General features: G+C 35.3%; 1 protein-coding gene across 2 annotated transcripts in view; it reads left to right on the plus strand.

Annotated features, from left to right (window-relative positions):
- ANO3 (anoctamin 3) overlaps positions 1-14,589 on the plus strand; it is a 433,470-nt gene that overhangs the window by 334,053 nt on the left and 84,828 nt on the right. For both annotated transcript variants that reach the window (XM_082476760.1, XM_082476761.1), the window contains exons 8-11: positions 5,181-5,312; positions 6,030-6,136; positions 8,292-8,347; positions 11,846-11,967. In XM_082476760.1, the coding sequence (XP_082332886.1) occupies positions 5,181-5,312; positions 6,030-6,136; positions 8,292-8,347; positions 11,846-11,967 (417 nt within the window). The remainder of the gene's footprint in view (positions 1-5,180; positions 5,313-6,029; positions 6,137-8,291; positions 8,348-11,845; positions 11,968-14,589) is intronic.

Consider the following 14,589-nt stretch of genomic DNA (forward strand, 5'->3'; position numbering starts at 1 on the left):
TGTTATGCAACAAGGATTTTAATTGCACGTTAGTGTTTCAGGAGATTTTAATTTAAAAAATAGTTATAAAACCAGGATTGATGGGTAAATGATGACCCACTAGAGTAATAGAACAATAGACACAGCAGAGGCCTCATGGATAATTTAATCCAAACCTCTTATTGATGACATGGTAAAAGAAAGACTAGCATCCAGAGTGATGAAGTGGTTTACCAAGGCCATACAGCATCTTTTGTATTATGAACCTCCTCTTATTCCACCAGCTGAACCTGCCTCTCTTTCAATTCTGGTATTGAAAGGAAACTTCTTTTCAAGAGCTTTATCTCAAAACAACATCTCTTTACCTATTGTGGTAACAGTAGCTATGGTAAAGGAATTAATTAAAATACAACCCTGAGACACAAGAAACTCTCCCACCTGAATTGCCTTGACCCCCTTTCACTGGAGAAAATGAGCTTCCATTTAATGAACTCTACAAACCAAAGGCTTGTAATAATTCGCTGTTTTTCTGCTCCTTGCAAAAAAATCAATTAACAAAAATAGAATGTGAATGTCGTAGAGGAGGCCCTATTGAATAATGTTGCAGGATATTGCAAATCAGAATGACACAAAAACTAGCAAAATCATACAGTGTAAATATATGACCATTTTAGGAAAGAATTTAATAAATCTAGTTCTTTTACCAAAGAAACTGTCTGAATATAATTTAGAACTCTAAAATAGGAAAATTTTGAATTCTAGAAGAGAGTATTGTACTCTATTAAACATTAAATTTAGGTTGGTAGGAATGAGTGACAAGAAAAGTAAATCATGAGGGGGAAAACTTGAAATCTGAATGAATGCTAAAGGAATTAGTACTCAAATGGCTCTTAAAAAATTAATGATGTTCCTTAGCCAGTCAGATTCTTCTGTTTATCAGGTTGACATGCTCAGATTTACAATGAGCTTTCATCATTTCTCTTGTGCCCATTTGTTCCTGGTCTATATAAGCAAATTTCCAAAGTTATTTTTGCATAATAAGGTCAAATTCATTGGAATATTATAATATATAAATTTACAACTGCAGGTTTTCCATATTTTTCTCTGCATGTTTAATATTGGATATGTTGATAAAACATGTTTAGGTTTGCTTCTGAGTGCTGTATAGAATTAGTGAGATTTGCCACTGTATAATTAGTGTGTTTTCTGCTAAATAGGCATCTTCCTTTCAGAGACTCACAGAAGGATAAAATCCTGTATATTAAATTAGCAACAAATATCTATGTAATACTGTCATAATTTAGTTTTAGAGTAAACTTGTATTTAGAATTCCTGATAAACATGTATATTCTAAATCCTAAAGAAACATTCTTAATAGTGGAAAAATGTTTTTCTTTACTATTTTGGTCAAACAAAAGTAAACTAGAAAAATGAATGCTATATTATGTGTCATAATATGTTTTATTATCTTTTGTGTTTATTATTTTTTGTTTAATTTTATGAAATGAAAATAAGGTTGTCAGTTATTCCAAACAATTGTTAATGTACCTTAAGCATTACTATAGTCTACTGCTTTACAGTTTACATGTTACAAATAGTTCTCTTTGTTCTTTGAGTTAGTGGATGCATAGGGGGAGGGTAACAAATAAATAGGAAAGGCATTTATAAAATTATATGACATATTAAATTGAAAAAATGACTGTCTTGGTATTTGCCTGAGTTTATACTTTCAATTAAGGAAATGACTGATTTTGATTTTTTTTAAACTTGACCTTTGGAAAAGAAAATTTAAATGTTGTGTGTGTGTGTGTACGGGCATCACTGTTATAAAATTATAAAACCCAATTTTTAGACAACTGGAAAGAGGGAAGCAAAAGTCTGTGTGTACTTAGATGTCACTTGTGCTTTCCATTTCCTGACGTGGGAAAGATGTTTTGTGCATGGGTAATTTGACCAGTAAACATTAGGGGTAAATATGTACAGGCAATTATCCAGGTTTCAAAGATCATCGTTTCTCCAGGCAGGTCGAAAGGAAATGCCTATAGTTTTATTATTGCTGCTATCTATCATTAGTTTACAAAGTACTTTCATATTCAATTATCAAAGCATCTTCAAAAGGACCATTCAGGGGGGCAGAACTGGTTTGCAGATCAGGGAAAATAAATGACTCCATTATCACCACTCCTTACCACCCCACATCTCATCCCCTAGCTTTCACAGATGGTGTGATAGAGTTTGTGCTCTGACCACGTTCTTTTGACCCTTTAATCCAGATTTCTTTTCAATTTCCATTGAATTCTCTGCATTCCACTGATTTTAGCAAAGGAACTTAAAGCTCTGTTAGAAGTCATCCTCACATTATACCATGAAATCTTGAGTTTGCAAGATGGCTAACGTGATAAAAGCTTGGTAATCTTGAGTTTGCAAGATGGCTAACGTGATAAAAGCTTGGTAGAGTGTAGGTAATACATTAGATCATGTTGGTGGCATGGTGGTGGTAGTGGTGGTTGTAGAAGTAGTGGTGATACTCCTTTTCCTTATTATTATCATAAGTATTTATTGAGTGTTTACTTTGTGCTGGGCACTGGGGGATCAGTCATTACCTATTTAATTATCACAATATCCCTTCATTTAATAGATGAGAAAACTGAATGAGAATCAAATAAATTAAGTAATAAGCTAGATCTTCACATCCTGTGATTCAGATCCAGCCCTGACCACATTTCACTATTAGACATCATGTATTCCTTCACAGAAAGTACGTGACAAGCCTAAACGGATAATATGGTTTATTTTTCTGTAAAATGTCAGTGATGGTCTAAAAGTCATTTTATTTCATTTCTTTAATTTCTTTGATTGGCATTTATTTCTAGTATGTTTGCAATTTTGTCAGAGATAGTAAGCCCTTGGGTGCTATAGCTATCAGCATTTTCTAAGTGTCATCAGATGCCTCCTTTTATTTGATCCTCCTAGCCACCTAATGAAGTAGGACAGATGGAATTACTTTCTCTTTTTACAGATGAGGAACCTAAAGCTCAAAGATTGAAAATGTTTGGCTCAATTTCAATGACTGGCAAATTCATCCTCTAAGTTTTTATCCCATTGTTTTCTCCACTAGGCTAACTTTGAAAAGTTGGAGTAATTACTATATTATCCATTCAGTGTTTTTACATGTCTGTGCACTAGTGGCTGGAATACAGCGATATTTTGTGATTTCAGAGGCTTTCTTTGTAATAAGAAGAAGCAAAATGGACACTTCAGATAACACTCATTTATTATTTTAGGCTAGAAAGAAATGCTCTGGTCCCTCCAAAACCAAAAAAGACTTGGCATCTAAGTGATAACATCACTTGGCAAAGAAAATGTCCAAACTCTTCGCATGCTAAACATCAAAACTTGATGCTTATTTCAAATTATATATGCATGGTAATTGAATAAAATCATTTTTAAGATACAGTCTGCCTGCACATTGCTGTACTAAATTTTTTAAAGTTTAAGCAGAGTTGGCCAAATATTAAGATGCATTGTACTTCTCTAGGAAAATATTCTATCCTGCCACTTTGACTCACTATTGCAGAAGTCCAAAAACTGCCAAAGATAGAACCTCATAAATAGTGTGTAAATATAGCACATTTTTAAAGTAAACACAGCTGTTATTATAGCAACTCAGAATCTCATTTTCAGAATCAATCTCTGGAGTCAGTATCTCTTTTGCTTTCATTTTTGTCTTTTGAAAAATAAATATGATTCCAATCAGTATATATACCACATAGAACTGAGTTGTGACTGTAATCTAAAGCTGAGGCCAAAGTATCCTCATGTGAGATTTCCTGAAACAGTGTTTTAATGTTCTCTAACCTGGTGTTTATGCTAAATCCACCCCTCAAAGTGCAGTCAGTGGATAGTAGGATGAGCCCCCCCCACCCCACCCCCCACTGGGAACTAGGTAGAAATGCAGAATCTCAGACTCCATCTAAGTCTACTGAATTAGTATCTGCATTTTAACAAGATCTTCAGGTGATTTATATGCCCATTAAAGTCTTAAAAGTACCACAAAGGATCCTTGACTCAACTCTCCTTATTGTTAATCATCAAGTTTAATGTAAAACACCAACTCACAACTCTCCAGCAATGTCAGTATTATTACTTTTATTTATTTATTTATTATTTTTATTTTATTTTATTTTATTTTTTTAAACATCTTTATTGAAGTATAATTGCTTCACAATGGTGTGTTAGTTTCTGCTTTATAACAAAGTGAATCAGCTACAGATATACAGACGTTCCCATATCTCCTCCCTCCTGCATCTCCCTCCCTCCCACCCTCCCCATCCCACCCCACCAGGCGGTCACAAAGCACCGTGCTGATCTCCCTGTGCTATGCGGCTGCTTCCCACTAGCTATCTATTTTACATTTGGTAGTGTATATATGTCCATGACACTCTCTCATCCTGTCACATCTCACCCCTCCCCCTCCCCATATCCTCAAGTCCATTCTCTAGTAGGTCTGTGTCTTTATTCCCATCTTGCCACTAGGTTCTTCATGGCCTTTTTTTTTTTTTTTTCCTTAGATTCCATACATATGTGTTAGCATACTGTATTTGTTTATTTTATGGGTGAAGAAACCAAGGCAAGAAATTAAATAACTTATACAAGTTTCCATAGCTACTATAATGCAGAGCTGCCTTTGAACCCAGTTTTTCTGGACCCGAAACCCTTGCTGTTACCATAGGACCTGTGGCTCCCAGAATTGAATGCGTTGAGTGCAGTGTAGCCATTTCTCTCCTTTCAGTCTCCACTTTTCTGTAGCCACATTGCTATAGATTTCTTAAAGTGATCTATAGCCACACATATATAGATATAGATATATACGTACATACACTCAACTTTAATAAACAATCTTGCTGGTTTTATTCTTTATGTTTTTTCCTACCCCATCTTTATGTATGATGATTTTCTAATATTTTCCACAGATTTTTCTTATGAGGATCACCTAGTTGCCCTGAAAGAGTTTAAATAAATGCAAGATTTGGTTTGCTTTGGAATTATTTCCTTTGTGTGGGTACAGGAATAATGCATGTATGTGTGTGTGAATGTGGGTGTGTGTATGTCTTTTGGGAACTCTTTCAGAAGGGTAGTGGAAGGTAGGCATGGCTCTGGAGTGCAACCTAATTCAGTTCTAAAATGTGAATTTGTTCCAGGGTGCAAAAATATTTTAGAAGAATCAAAAAATGGATGTCCCAAAACCCAATGGTTCTTGACAAGTCAGCTTTCCCAGACCTGGAGGAGTCAGACTGCTATACTGGCCCCTTCAGCCGTGCACGAATTCACCAGTGAGTTCCCATCTCTTTTCTCCCATCACCTCTTTTTTTAAATTATTTTTTAGTTATTTAATTTTTTTGGCCATGCCTTGTGGGATCTTAGTTCCCCGACCAGGGATTGAACCCAGGCCCTTGGCAGTGAAAGCGTGGAGTCTTAACCACTGGACCGTGCCAGGGAACACCCCTCCCACCTCCCACCACCTCTTGAAGTCACCCTTTTGCTCTTTACGTCATTGGCTCTCATGTTTACTCCATACAACTCTTTCTATAATGGAACAGTAGGATATGAAGGGGAAGGGAGAAGCATTGCTTGTCGCTGAAGTACTGAAAACAAGCTAGCTCGGAAAGTGCAGTATTGGGGAATGACATCAATTTTTAATGTGTTCTATTTGGAACCACACTGCTTAAGGTAGTACAAAATTTATGGGAGCCAGCGTACAATCTGTTCTTGTTCCATGCTCAATAAGAAATATGAGGACATTTAGGCTTCCTTATAAACTGAAGGATATTAAAATGAATATTTGATATTCCCTGTATTATTTATAAGTGTATATTTTCTCAGCCAAAAGATTTTTTTTTTAAGAAGATGGTTTCTCTTCTGATTTATTATACTTTACATGCATTCATTTTAATGGAGAAAATACATGGATGTCTACCCAGGAACTTGTAACTCTTGCTAGATTCTGTGGTCTGCATTGAATATGAAAACCAATCCGCTTATCTTCCCAGCTTCATAATAAACAATAAGGACACCTTCTTCAGCAATGCTACTCGAAGCAGGATAGTCTATCACATGCTGCAGCACACCAAATATGAAAATGGAATATCAAAAGTGGGTAAGAGCACTAATTAAAAACATACTATGGAATTTACTTTTACTGATTACACTCAGAAGTATTTTTTAACAACTGAAGCTTTGCCGTCGTGCATTAGATATAAGGATATAATTCAGTGAACAAACTCTAAACATTGTATTTTTCAGCCTTTCAATGAAAGAAAACAAAATAAAACAAACAAAAAACTTTTTCAAGGGCACTTGGCAGTGTATCAAAATGTGAAATGTGCAAAAACTTTGGAACAGAAATTTTATTTCTAGAAATTTATCCCAAAGAAATAATCAGACTTTTGAATAACAATATATGTAGAAATTTGTTCATTGTGGCTTTGTAAACAAAGAATAGAATAGAATAATACTGGAGATACTTTAGCTGTCCATTAGGCTATATGCACATAATGCATCCATTAAAAATGATGTAATTTTATTCACTCTTAACTCAAATGTATTCAGCATCTATTATACACTATATATTATGGAAAGTATATGACACAGACCCTTTACTCATGAGATTGAAAATTAGTATCAGTTCTCTATTTATTGACTTCAAAAGATATCCGTAAAGCATTATTAAGTGGAAAAAAAACAGATTACAAAACTGTAAATTTAATGTGTAATCCCATTTTCTAAACACTCACAAAAAAAAAGAAAAAAATCTAGAATTTATATGAAACATTTTAGAGATTATCTCTGAGAGGTGAGATTACAGCTAATTTTAAATTTCTAAATGTCTCTGTTGTTTGAATGTTTAGCAGTATGCTACAACATGTCTGATGCAAAAGAAAACAGAAAGTTTCACCTGGGAAAATTAAGTAAAATTGCAAAGTTTACACAGAGCAGAGCAGAAAGCAACAGGTAACGAATGAGCTGGCCGTTTGTTAGTGTGAAAAATACAATATGGCTGAAGAAATAAAATGTTAGTCATGTTCTAAAATTCCTTCAAATAAAAAAGTTGATAGCCAGTGGAAATTTGTACCAGTATCTACTGATTTGCATTCAAATAGATTACCACATTAGTAAAATGAACTATGTTTCAAGTCATCCAAAGAGGAATGTTCAGACTTTGGTTCTCTTCTGATTAATAATTCATTTATTACTGAGCAGTCAAAATAATTAATTTAAAAATTAAATCCTTATAAAAAATTTGACACTTAATCAGAAGTTTTCTAAACAAGAAATAAAGGTAGAGAAATCCAGAATGTAAACTACAAATGTGTCTAAATGATAGCACTATGTGCTTATGTAGTCTTTAAAAAATAAAATTGACATTTAAATGATTGTAAAGATAGCATGCCCTTTGTCAAACATGCAATAAACACAGAAGGGTATAAAAATAAAATTTAAAAATCCCTACATTCAATTTTCACTGTACCAAATTAGTACTGAATATATATACATATACATCTCATAATTAGATTCGTGCAATGTTTACAATTTTCTATCCTTTTTGAAATTACCATTATGAGTACTTTCTCAAGCCCTTTAGTATGTCTGAAAACATTATTTTAAAGAGCTGTACAATATTCTATTGTAAGCATTCATCAAATCACAGTCATTTACCAAGCACTTATATAATTGATTGAACCATAATAATGAAACAATCACCCAATTTTGGATGTACAATTATTTCTAATTCTTTACTAATATAAATAATATTGCAATGAAAATTGCTCTTCATAAGAGTTTTCCAAATATCTAGTCTTCCCAGAACTATATGAGAGAGTCCATTTCACTACACTCTCATTGGGATGGAAGAGATGTTAAGAAGGGTCACATATCGCTATTTATTCTCTTTGGATCAGTATTAAAGAATTAAAGATTTCTCAATACCAATCTCCTTTGAGACATTTTGAGGAGTGGGGAATTCCTCTGCTTCCTTGACCAAATTTTTTTTTGAGTAAAAAAAAAAAGTTGTTCCAGGCTCATGTGCCCCCAAATAAGTGGGTATTAAAATCCCCACATTTCATGATATGGCAAAGTGCCACATGTTGGCACCTTGCAAACCCTCACTGTCCTCATAGGTGATATGGCTATGGAAGTCATTTGGGTTATTTTGTTTTTAAATTAATTTATTTTCCCAAGTATTATGTAGGTTGCTTCAGAGGGAAGTCTTCAATTAAACTAACTCAAGAACTGTTCTTTTCTTCTTTTTCCAGGTATCTGTAAACTTATAAACAATGGCTCATATATAGCAGCTTTTCCCCCTCATGAGGTAATTTTGAAATACAATTTCCATTTTAAAAATAATGTTTCTCCTGCTCAGTGCTTGATCTCATTTTTTTTTCCACTTAAGTCTAGCTGCCTTATTCCCAGAGGGTTCAGCCAGTGAGTGGCCTTGGACCCTTCTGAGACCCCGTGATAATCTGTTGCTGCACACCGGCTCCTGTGCTCCAGAACCCTTCTGCAGTTTGCCCTGTACCAGGAATCCCACCCTCAGAGGGAACTCCTGGACATTGCTCAGCCACTCTGACCAGACATAGATAGCCCTCTGCTCCAACACAGCTCCATGCCTGACTCAGCTTGGGATTTACACAGCTTCCAAACAGGGCAGGTTCTGGTCTGTGCCTACTACTTTGGGATACCTGAAAACCTAAGACAAACCCAAACCAAAAATCTACACCCCATTATTGACTTGATTTTCTGCCAGATTATTACCTCTCTTCCAGTTTTAAGTAGGTCATGTTGTGGTAACTCTGCCTGCTGAGTCATGAATGACATGTGAATCAGTTTTAAACTCCCCCCCCCAATACACACACATACTATATTCTTTTTAAGGCAGTTTTACATTTCAAAATAAGAACAGGGTCTTTAGAGATTTAATGTGTGTGTTTTCAAAGCCCATCAGTCTTCTTTTTTTAAAGGCTGAGAACTCATAGGACATAACCCTTATACCTGAGGAATTCACAGTCTAGTATAACTCATAAAGATAAAATGTATTGAGCACTTCCTGTCTGGTACTGAGCTAAACGTTTCATATGGACTATCTCATTTAACCTTTGCAACAACCCTTTGAGATAGGCAATAATATTAACTCTGTTTTATAGATAGATCACTGAGGCAGAGAAAGGTTAAGTATTAAAGGCACGGGTTTGAGCCCAGAAAGCCAGACTCCAATGCTTCTATTCATTATGGCATACCTACTTATATTAGGAATAGAAATAATGATAACAGATAATGTGTTAGAGTGTTTCGTGCAACAGGTCCTGTGCATGGATTTTCCCACTCATCTGACAATAATTTTGGAGGGGAGATATTATTATTTTTCCATTGCAGAGATGCAGAAGCAAGGTGCAGAGAAATTAAACACCATGTCAAACACGACCTAGTCAGTAAGTGGTAAACTGTTCAGAGTGGCAAACCTGAGTCCCTGGGAGAGCTTCTGTAGCACAGGAAGGTTTGTTTTGTTCTCTAAGTAATTTTGTTTACCTAACTAGTCTGTGTTCTGACAGTTTATTTGACAGTTTCTTGTGTGAAATTTGGAACCTATTGGGAATAGGTTGTAAATAATAGTCATTTTCCCATTTATTCTTATAATTTGGTAGAAGTACTAGTATATGGTATACATACACAAAACGACTGGAAAACAATATTGTTGAAATACAAGTAATGAAAACAAAGCAGCAAGTCAATAAAATGGACTCAGGAATTTCCTATCAATTTTAAAGACTACTACTTGAAGAAAGAAAAACAAGACTTATTTAGAGGAAAATGGAGTCAGTGGCACTGACTATAATTTGAATAAGAACACTCACAGTTTAGACCTCCTTCTTCCTTAATGCAGGCGTATTATTAGGATCGGTCTCACACTTTTCACCCACAGTTGAGATTTATTTTTTACTTACAAAAGAGACAGTAGCTAGAGGGGAGAAAGAGATATGTCCAGTGAAATTTGGCATGACAAAGAAGAAAGAAAGGGAAGAAGGGGAATATATATATGAGAAAGAATTTGCCTAAAATATTGATAGAATTGATAATCCCATCAATTATGAATAGCGGAGACAGAAGAAAAGTGTGTCGGAGGAAGGGGCCGATCATGGAGGTGGTGGGGATCACTGAGTGTACATAGTCCTCTGAAAAGGGATGAGAATGCATGGGTGGGCAAGAGTCAGAACATTATGGTTGATTGAGGTTACTGAGCCGAGTCAGAACAATGAGGTACTAAGGATCTAAAGCTTAGCGCCTAAAACCCAGGAAATGCCTATGTCTGACCACTGAGGCTGGGAAGGAAAGTCATGTATTTTAGGATTATCAGGAATGCATGAAAGAAACCTGAGATTTTGGTTCACCTTCCCTTACCTTCCCAATCTCAGGGCAGGCTACCTTAACTAGTCAGTCCAGTTTCACAAGCAAACAAACTTTTCTCAAGTGGATGTCTTAGAATCTTGATCTTTCCTTTCATCTCCTTAGCTTCCAATATTTAGGGTTTAAACACTTTGGGCTCCCTTAGGGAAGACTGCTCTTCCATCCTTACCTAATTAATTTATCTATTTTCTTAGAAAGCCAGAGGCAAAGTCCATATGTGTCTCTCATTTCAGCCTTGAGGCACCTACAGACCATGATTCAAGGTGCCATCTTTCTTCATAGGAACTCACATCCCTGGTCGTCTGGAACCATTCAGATGATAGTTTTGCACTGTTCAATGGCCACAATATAGCAAACACCTAAAATTAACTGACATTATTTTTATACTTCTTATGTGGCTGGCACTTTATAGCTATTCTCCAAGGGGGCCCTCACAAGATCCCTCTGTATTGGTATCATTAATATTTATTCTTATCCCCATCATTTAGGTGAGGTAACTGAGGCATAATTCCACTTGTTTCAAATTTCCATCAAACATTTCATAACAGTAGAATCACATATTAGAGTGAGCAGAGGGGCTTTGTCAAATCCTGTGTCCTAAGTTTTGATTCAGAAAATAAAAAGTCACTATATCTGTTGTCATTTTTTTAAATTATAAAAGCAGAGCAGTTCAGCCTTCAGGGAACACGTTCCTCTAAAAGGCATATATATGCTATGTGTCTGAAATTGCAACCCATATGACAGATTTTTGAGGGGGATATAAAAATTGGAAAACATGCTTCCATTTTTGGAATATCTAATCTGAAGTAAATTTTACGGATTTCAAAACATGAATAACACCGGAGACAGGCCTCTTATACTTAAAATTTTTTTTATTGAAATATAGTTGATTTACAATATTATGTCAGTTTCATGTGGACAGCATAGTGATTCTTTTGGAGGGGGGGTCTATATTTGCTGAATGAACATTGACTCTTTCCCTTAGCTTCTATAAATGAAATAAATATTTTCTGGTACTGGATCGCTTCTCAAAGCAGAATAATGCTCAGTTTCTGAACTAAAGATTACAACAATTTCTCTCAATGATAATGAAGATATTGTGTTTATTACAAGACCTTGGGTTCCAAACAATGAAACCTAAAGCTTACTTTAAGTGAAAGGGATCTCATTGGTTTAAAAAGGAATTTAAGAAAGAATTTTTAAGGAACTATCAGAATATTTTCAATGAAAGATAGATATATAAATGCATTTACTACTTCACTCCAGTGATGGGCTTATGTTTATAACTTCTGAAGCTTTCAGTAAGTTATTAAATTATTCCATAAGGAAATAAAGCAAAAACAATTCCTATTAGTTCAAATTTCACTAAAAGAATAGATATCAATTCATCTTATTTTATTTGTTTCAGGGAGCCTACAAGAGTAACCAGCCCATCAAAACCCATGGACCTCAGAATAACAGACATCTATTATATGAGCGCTGGGCACGCTGGGGAATGTGGTACAAGCATCAGCCCCTGGATTTAATCAGGTATTGGGGATGGATTGATAACGGAAGACATATTATGCTATTTTGTTATCCTTTTCTTATTATTTTATTTACCCACCAAATCATCTGTATTAGTTAGGGTGTGATTAAGAAAAAAGAAGCCACTATATGTCTTTTCAATGAAAGGAACTTAATTTAGGGAATCAGTAGCACAGGGGATGGGAAAGCTGAGAAATCAAACAGAAATGTGAGGCAACCAGCGATTAAGAACAGCAGAAAATTGCTAACAACCCTTAAAGCTGGAGGGAAAATGAGATGAAGTATATTTCAGACCTTACTACCTGAGCCGTTGGGCAAGAGCTATGCCATCCATGAGTAGGACTACTTGCAGAAAAGTGAAGTGTTGAGAGTCGAGCCACAGAGAATTATGGAGCCATAACAAATTATGACTGCTCTGGAGACAGCCCTGAGGACGGCCAGGAGAGGAGGAAAGATATGGGCTCTTCCCTTCCTTCCACCTTTGAGACTTCCAGTACCTCCTAGTGTAACTTACCAGCAGCAATTTATAAGTGAATCTATATAATCTACTTTTCTGTGAAAACAAATCCAAAGAGGAAAAGGCAGAAAATGGATCTAAGAGCAAAGAGAAAAATGGCCAACATAGCATCTATGCATGTATTTATCCTTCAACAAATACTTGTGAGTGTCTATTCTATTCCAGGAGGTATATCCTAGTAAATAACTGCTCTCAACTTGAATTAGTCTTGAAATAGTGTTATATTCATGATTTATTTTATTTTGATGGAGAATAATTTGTTCTTATTTTTAAAAATCAGGAAATATATATTAAAAAGGACTTAAGTCCCCAGATAACTAGAAATATTTATAAAGTGAAATAAAAAAAGAGCATTCATATTATAAGGTTATATATGTTGATATTTTGAGCTGTTTATGAAATATAAATATCAAGAATAACTCATAACTGTATCAGTCATTTTCCCAATAGGAAACTGATAGAACTGATAGAATAGAAGGGGTATTTGAAGAGAAGTTAACAATAGAATTTAATATGCAGAAGTGTAAATAGGATCAAGGGAGCCAACAGATGATAATGAAATTTCCAGGGACTGGCAAAAGCTGGAAGCCATTACCAGACCTAGACTCGAAGGGGCAAAGGGAGAGAGCAGTTGGCAGAACTTGTTAAAAGCTATAATCATAGAAGAAGAAAGTCAGGGTAATAAAAAATACCCCACATCTCTTATCCCTCCTTGTGATCTCCTGCTGGTACCTTTAGCTGGCCAATGAGCCTATCAGGAAGCAAGAAGAAGGAAGGAGCATAGGTGATACTATGCACAGAGGTGAGCCTCCTGGGCACGTAGCAGGAAGGAAGAGGGTAGAACGTGGAATGGATGTACAAAGCATACTATCCAACACCACACCATTTTTATCTCAAACATTAAGTACTTGGGTATATCCAAAATCAAGATGCTTTGATTCTAATTCAATCATGACAAATTATCAGAGTCTTATTTATGCAGGTTAAAGAATAATTGTTTTAGAGATACATGAATACAGTGAGATGTGCTAATTCACAAAACCATATTTAATAGGAATTAAAGTGAAGTTGGGATTTTCAAGCAAGCATTTCAGTGTCAACAGTTCTCCTATCTATAGGAGACATTGCTATTGCTGCCTCAGGTAATTTCAGCAAGCAACCTTTATTTTCAATAAATAGGGTGATTCAGCTGCTATGACCAATTCTCTGGGTGTTGACTCAGAAGGGAAGTTTTGCTTATGAAAATCACGTATTTTGTGTTCAAGTGGCTAAGGGGAGAGATGTGATGAGGGACCAACCCAAGATGGAGGCCATAAAAGAGTATAGATGGCATTTCAACAGGTGCCTGCTCTCTAGGAACTTGCTTGTTACCAAAACTGAGATGGCGATGAGGCATTCAGGTTAAACTATACAATCTTGTGCATAGCATTTTGTACAAGACCCAGTTCTCTACAATGAGTAGGAAGATTGCCTTAAAATCTGTGACTTTTTAGTTATTTGGAGTTACATTGTTCTTAAGACTAGACAGTTTTGAGGATGTGAGCCTCTTATTGTGTGGTTTCCTGTCCATAGTGAGAGAAAGAGGGTGTCCTGGAATCGGAGTTTTTTTCGTATACTTGTGTCACAGATGATGGACACCCACAGGGAAGGCCTGTATTCTCTCCTGCTGAAAAAGGCAGTTCAGTAATAGTGGATGAAAAGTGAGGGACTATCAATTCATTTTATTTTTTATAAACAACCATTCCTGAACATGTGTTTGTGTTTTGTTTTCATTTTAAGAATAGACTCAAACATTTAGTAGCCAATGCCTATCTTCGTTTCAATCTATTTTTCCATGGGAAATACTGGAATCTGGAAAGAATACCTTTAAAAAATGGTCAACTACAAAACCTGCTTAACAAAATAGCTGTGTGTTTTTATTTTCAATGTTTTTCAATAGGCACCAGAAGGATTTAAATTTAAGAACTAAATGAAATGATTCTCTCTAAAAGAGGTCAACTTAACATTTGTTTTTATAATAGAAGTCTTTTATGATAGAAGTTATTTCAGCAGCAGAATCCTATCATCAAATGAAATGTCACATAGGATACCAGTATATAAAACATGAA

The sequence above is a fragment of the Balaenoptera physalus genome, assembly GCF_965194825.1.
Source record: "Balaenoptera physalus genome assembly, chromosome: 10".
Taxonomy (NCBI): Eukaryota; Metazoa; Chordata; class Mammalia; order Artiodactyla; family Balaenopteridae; genus Balaenoptera; species Balaenoptera physalus.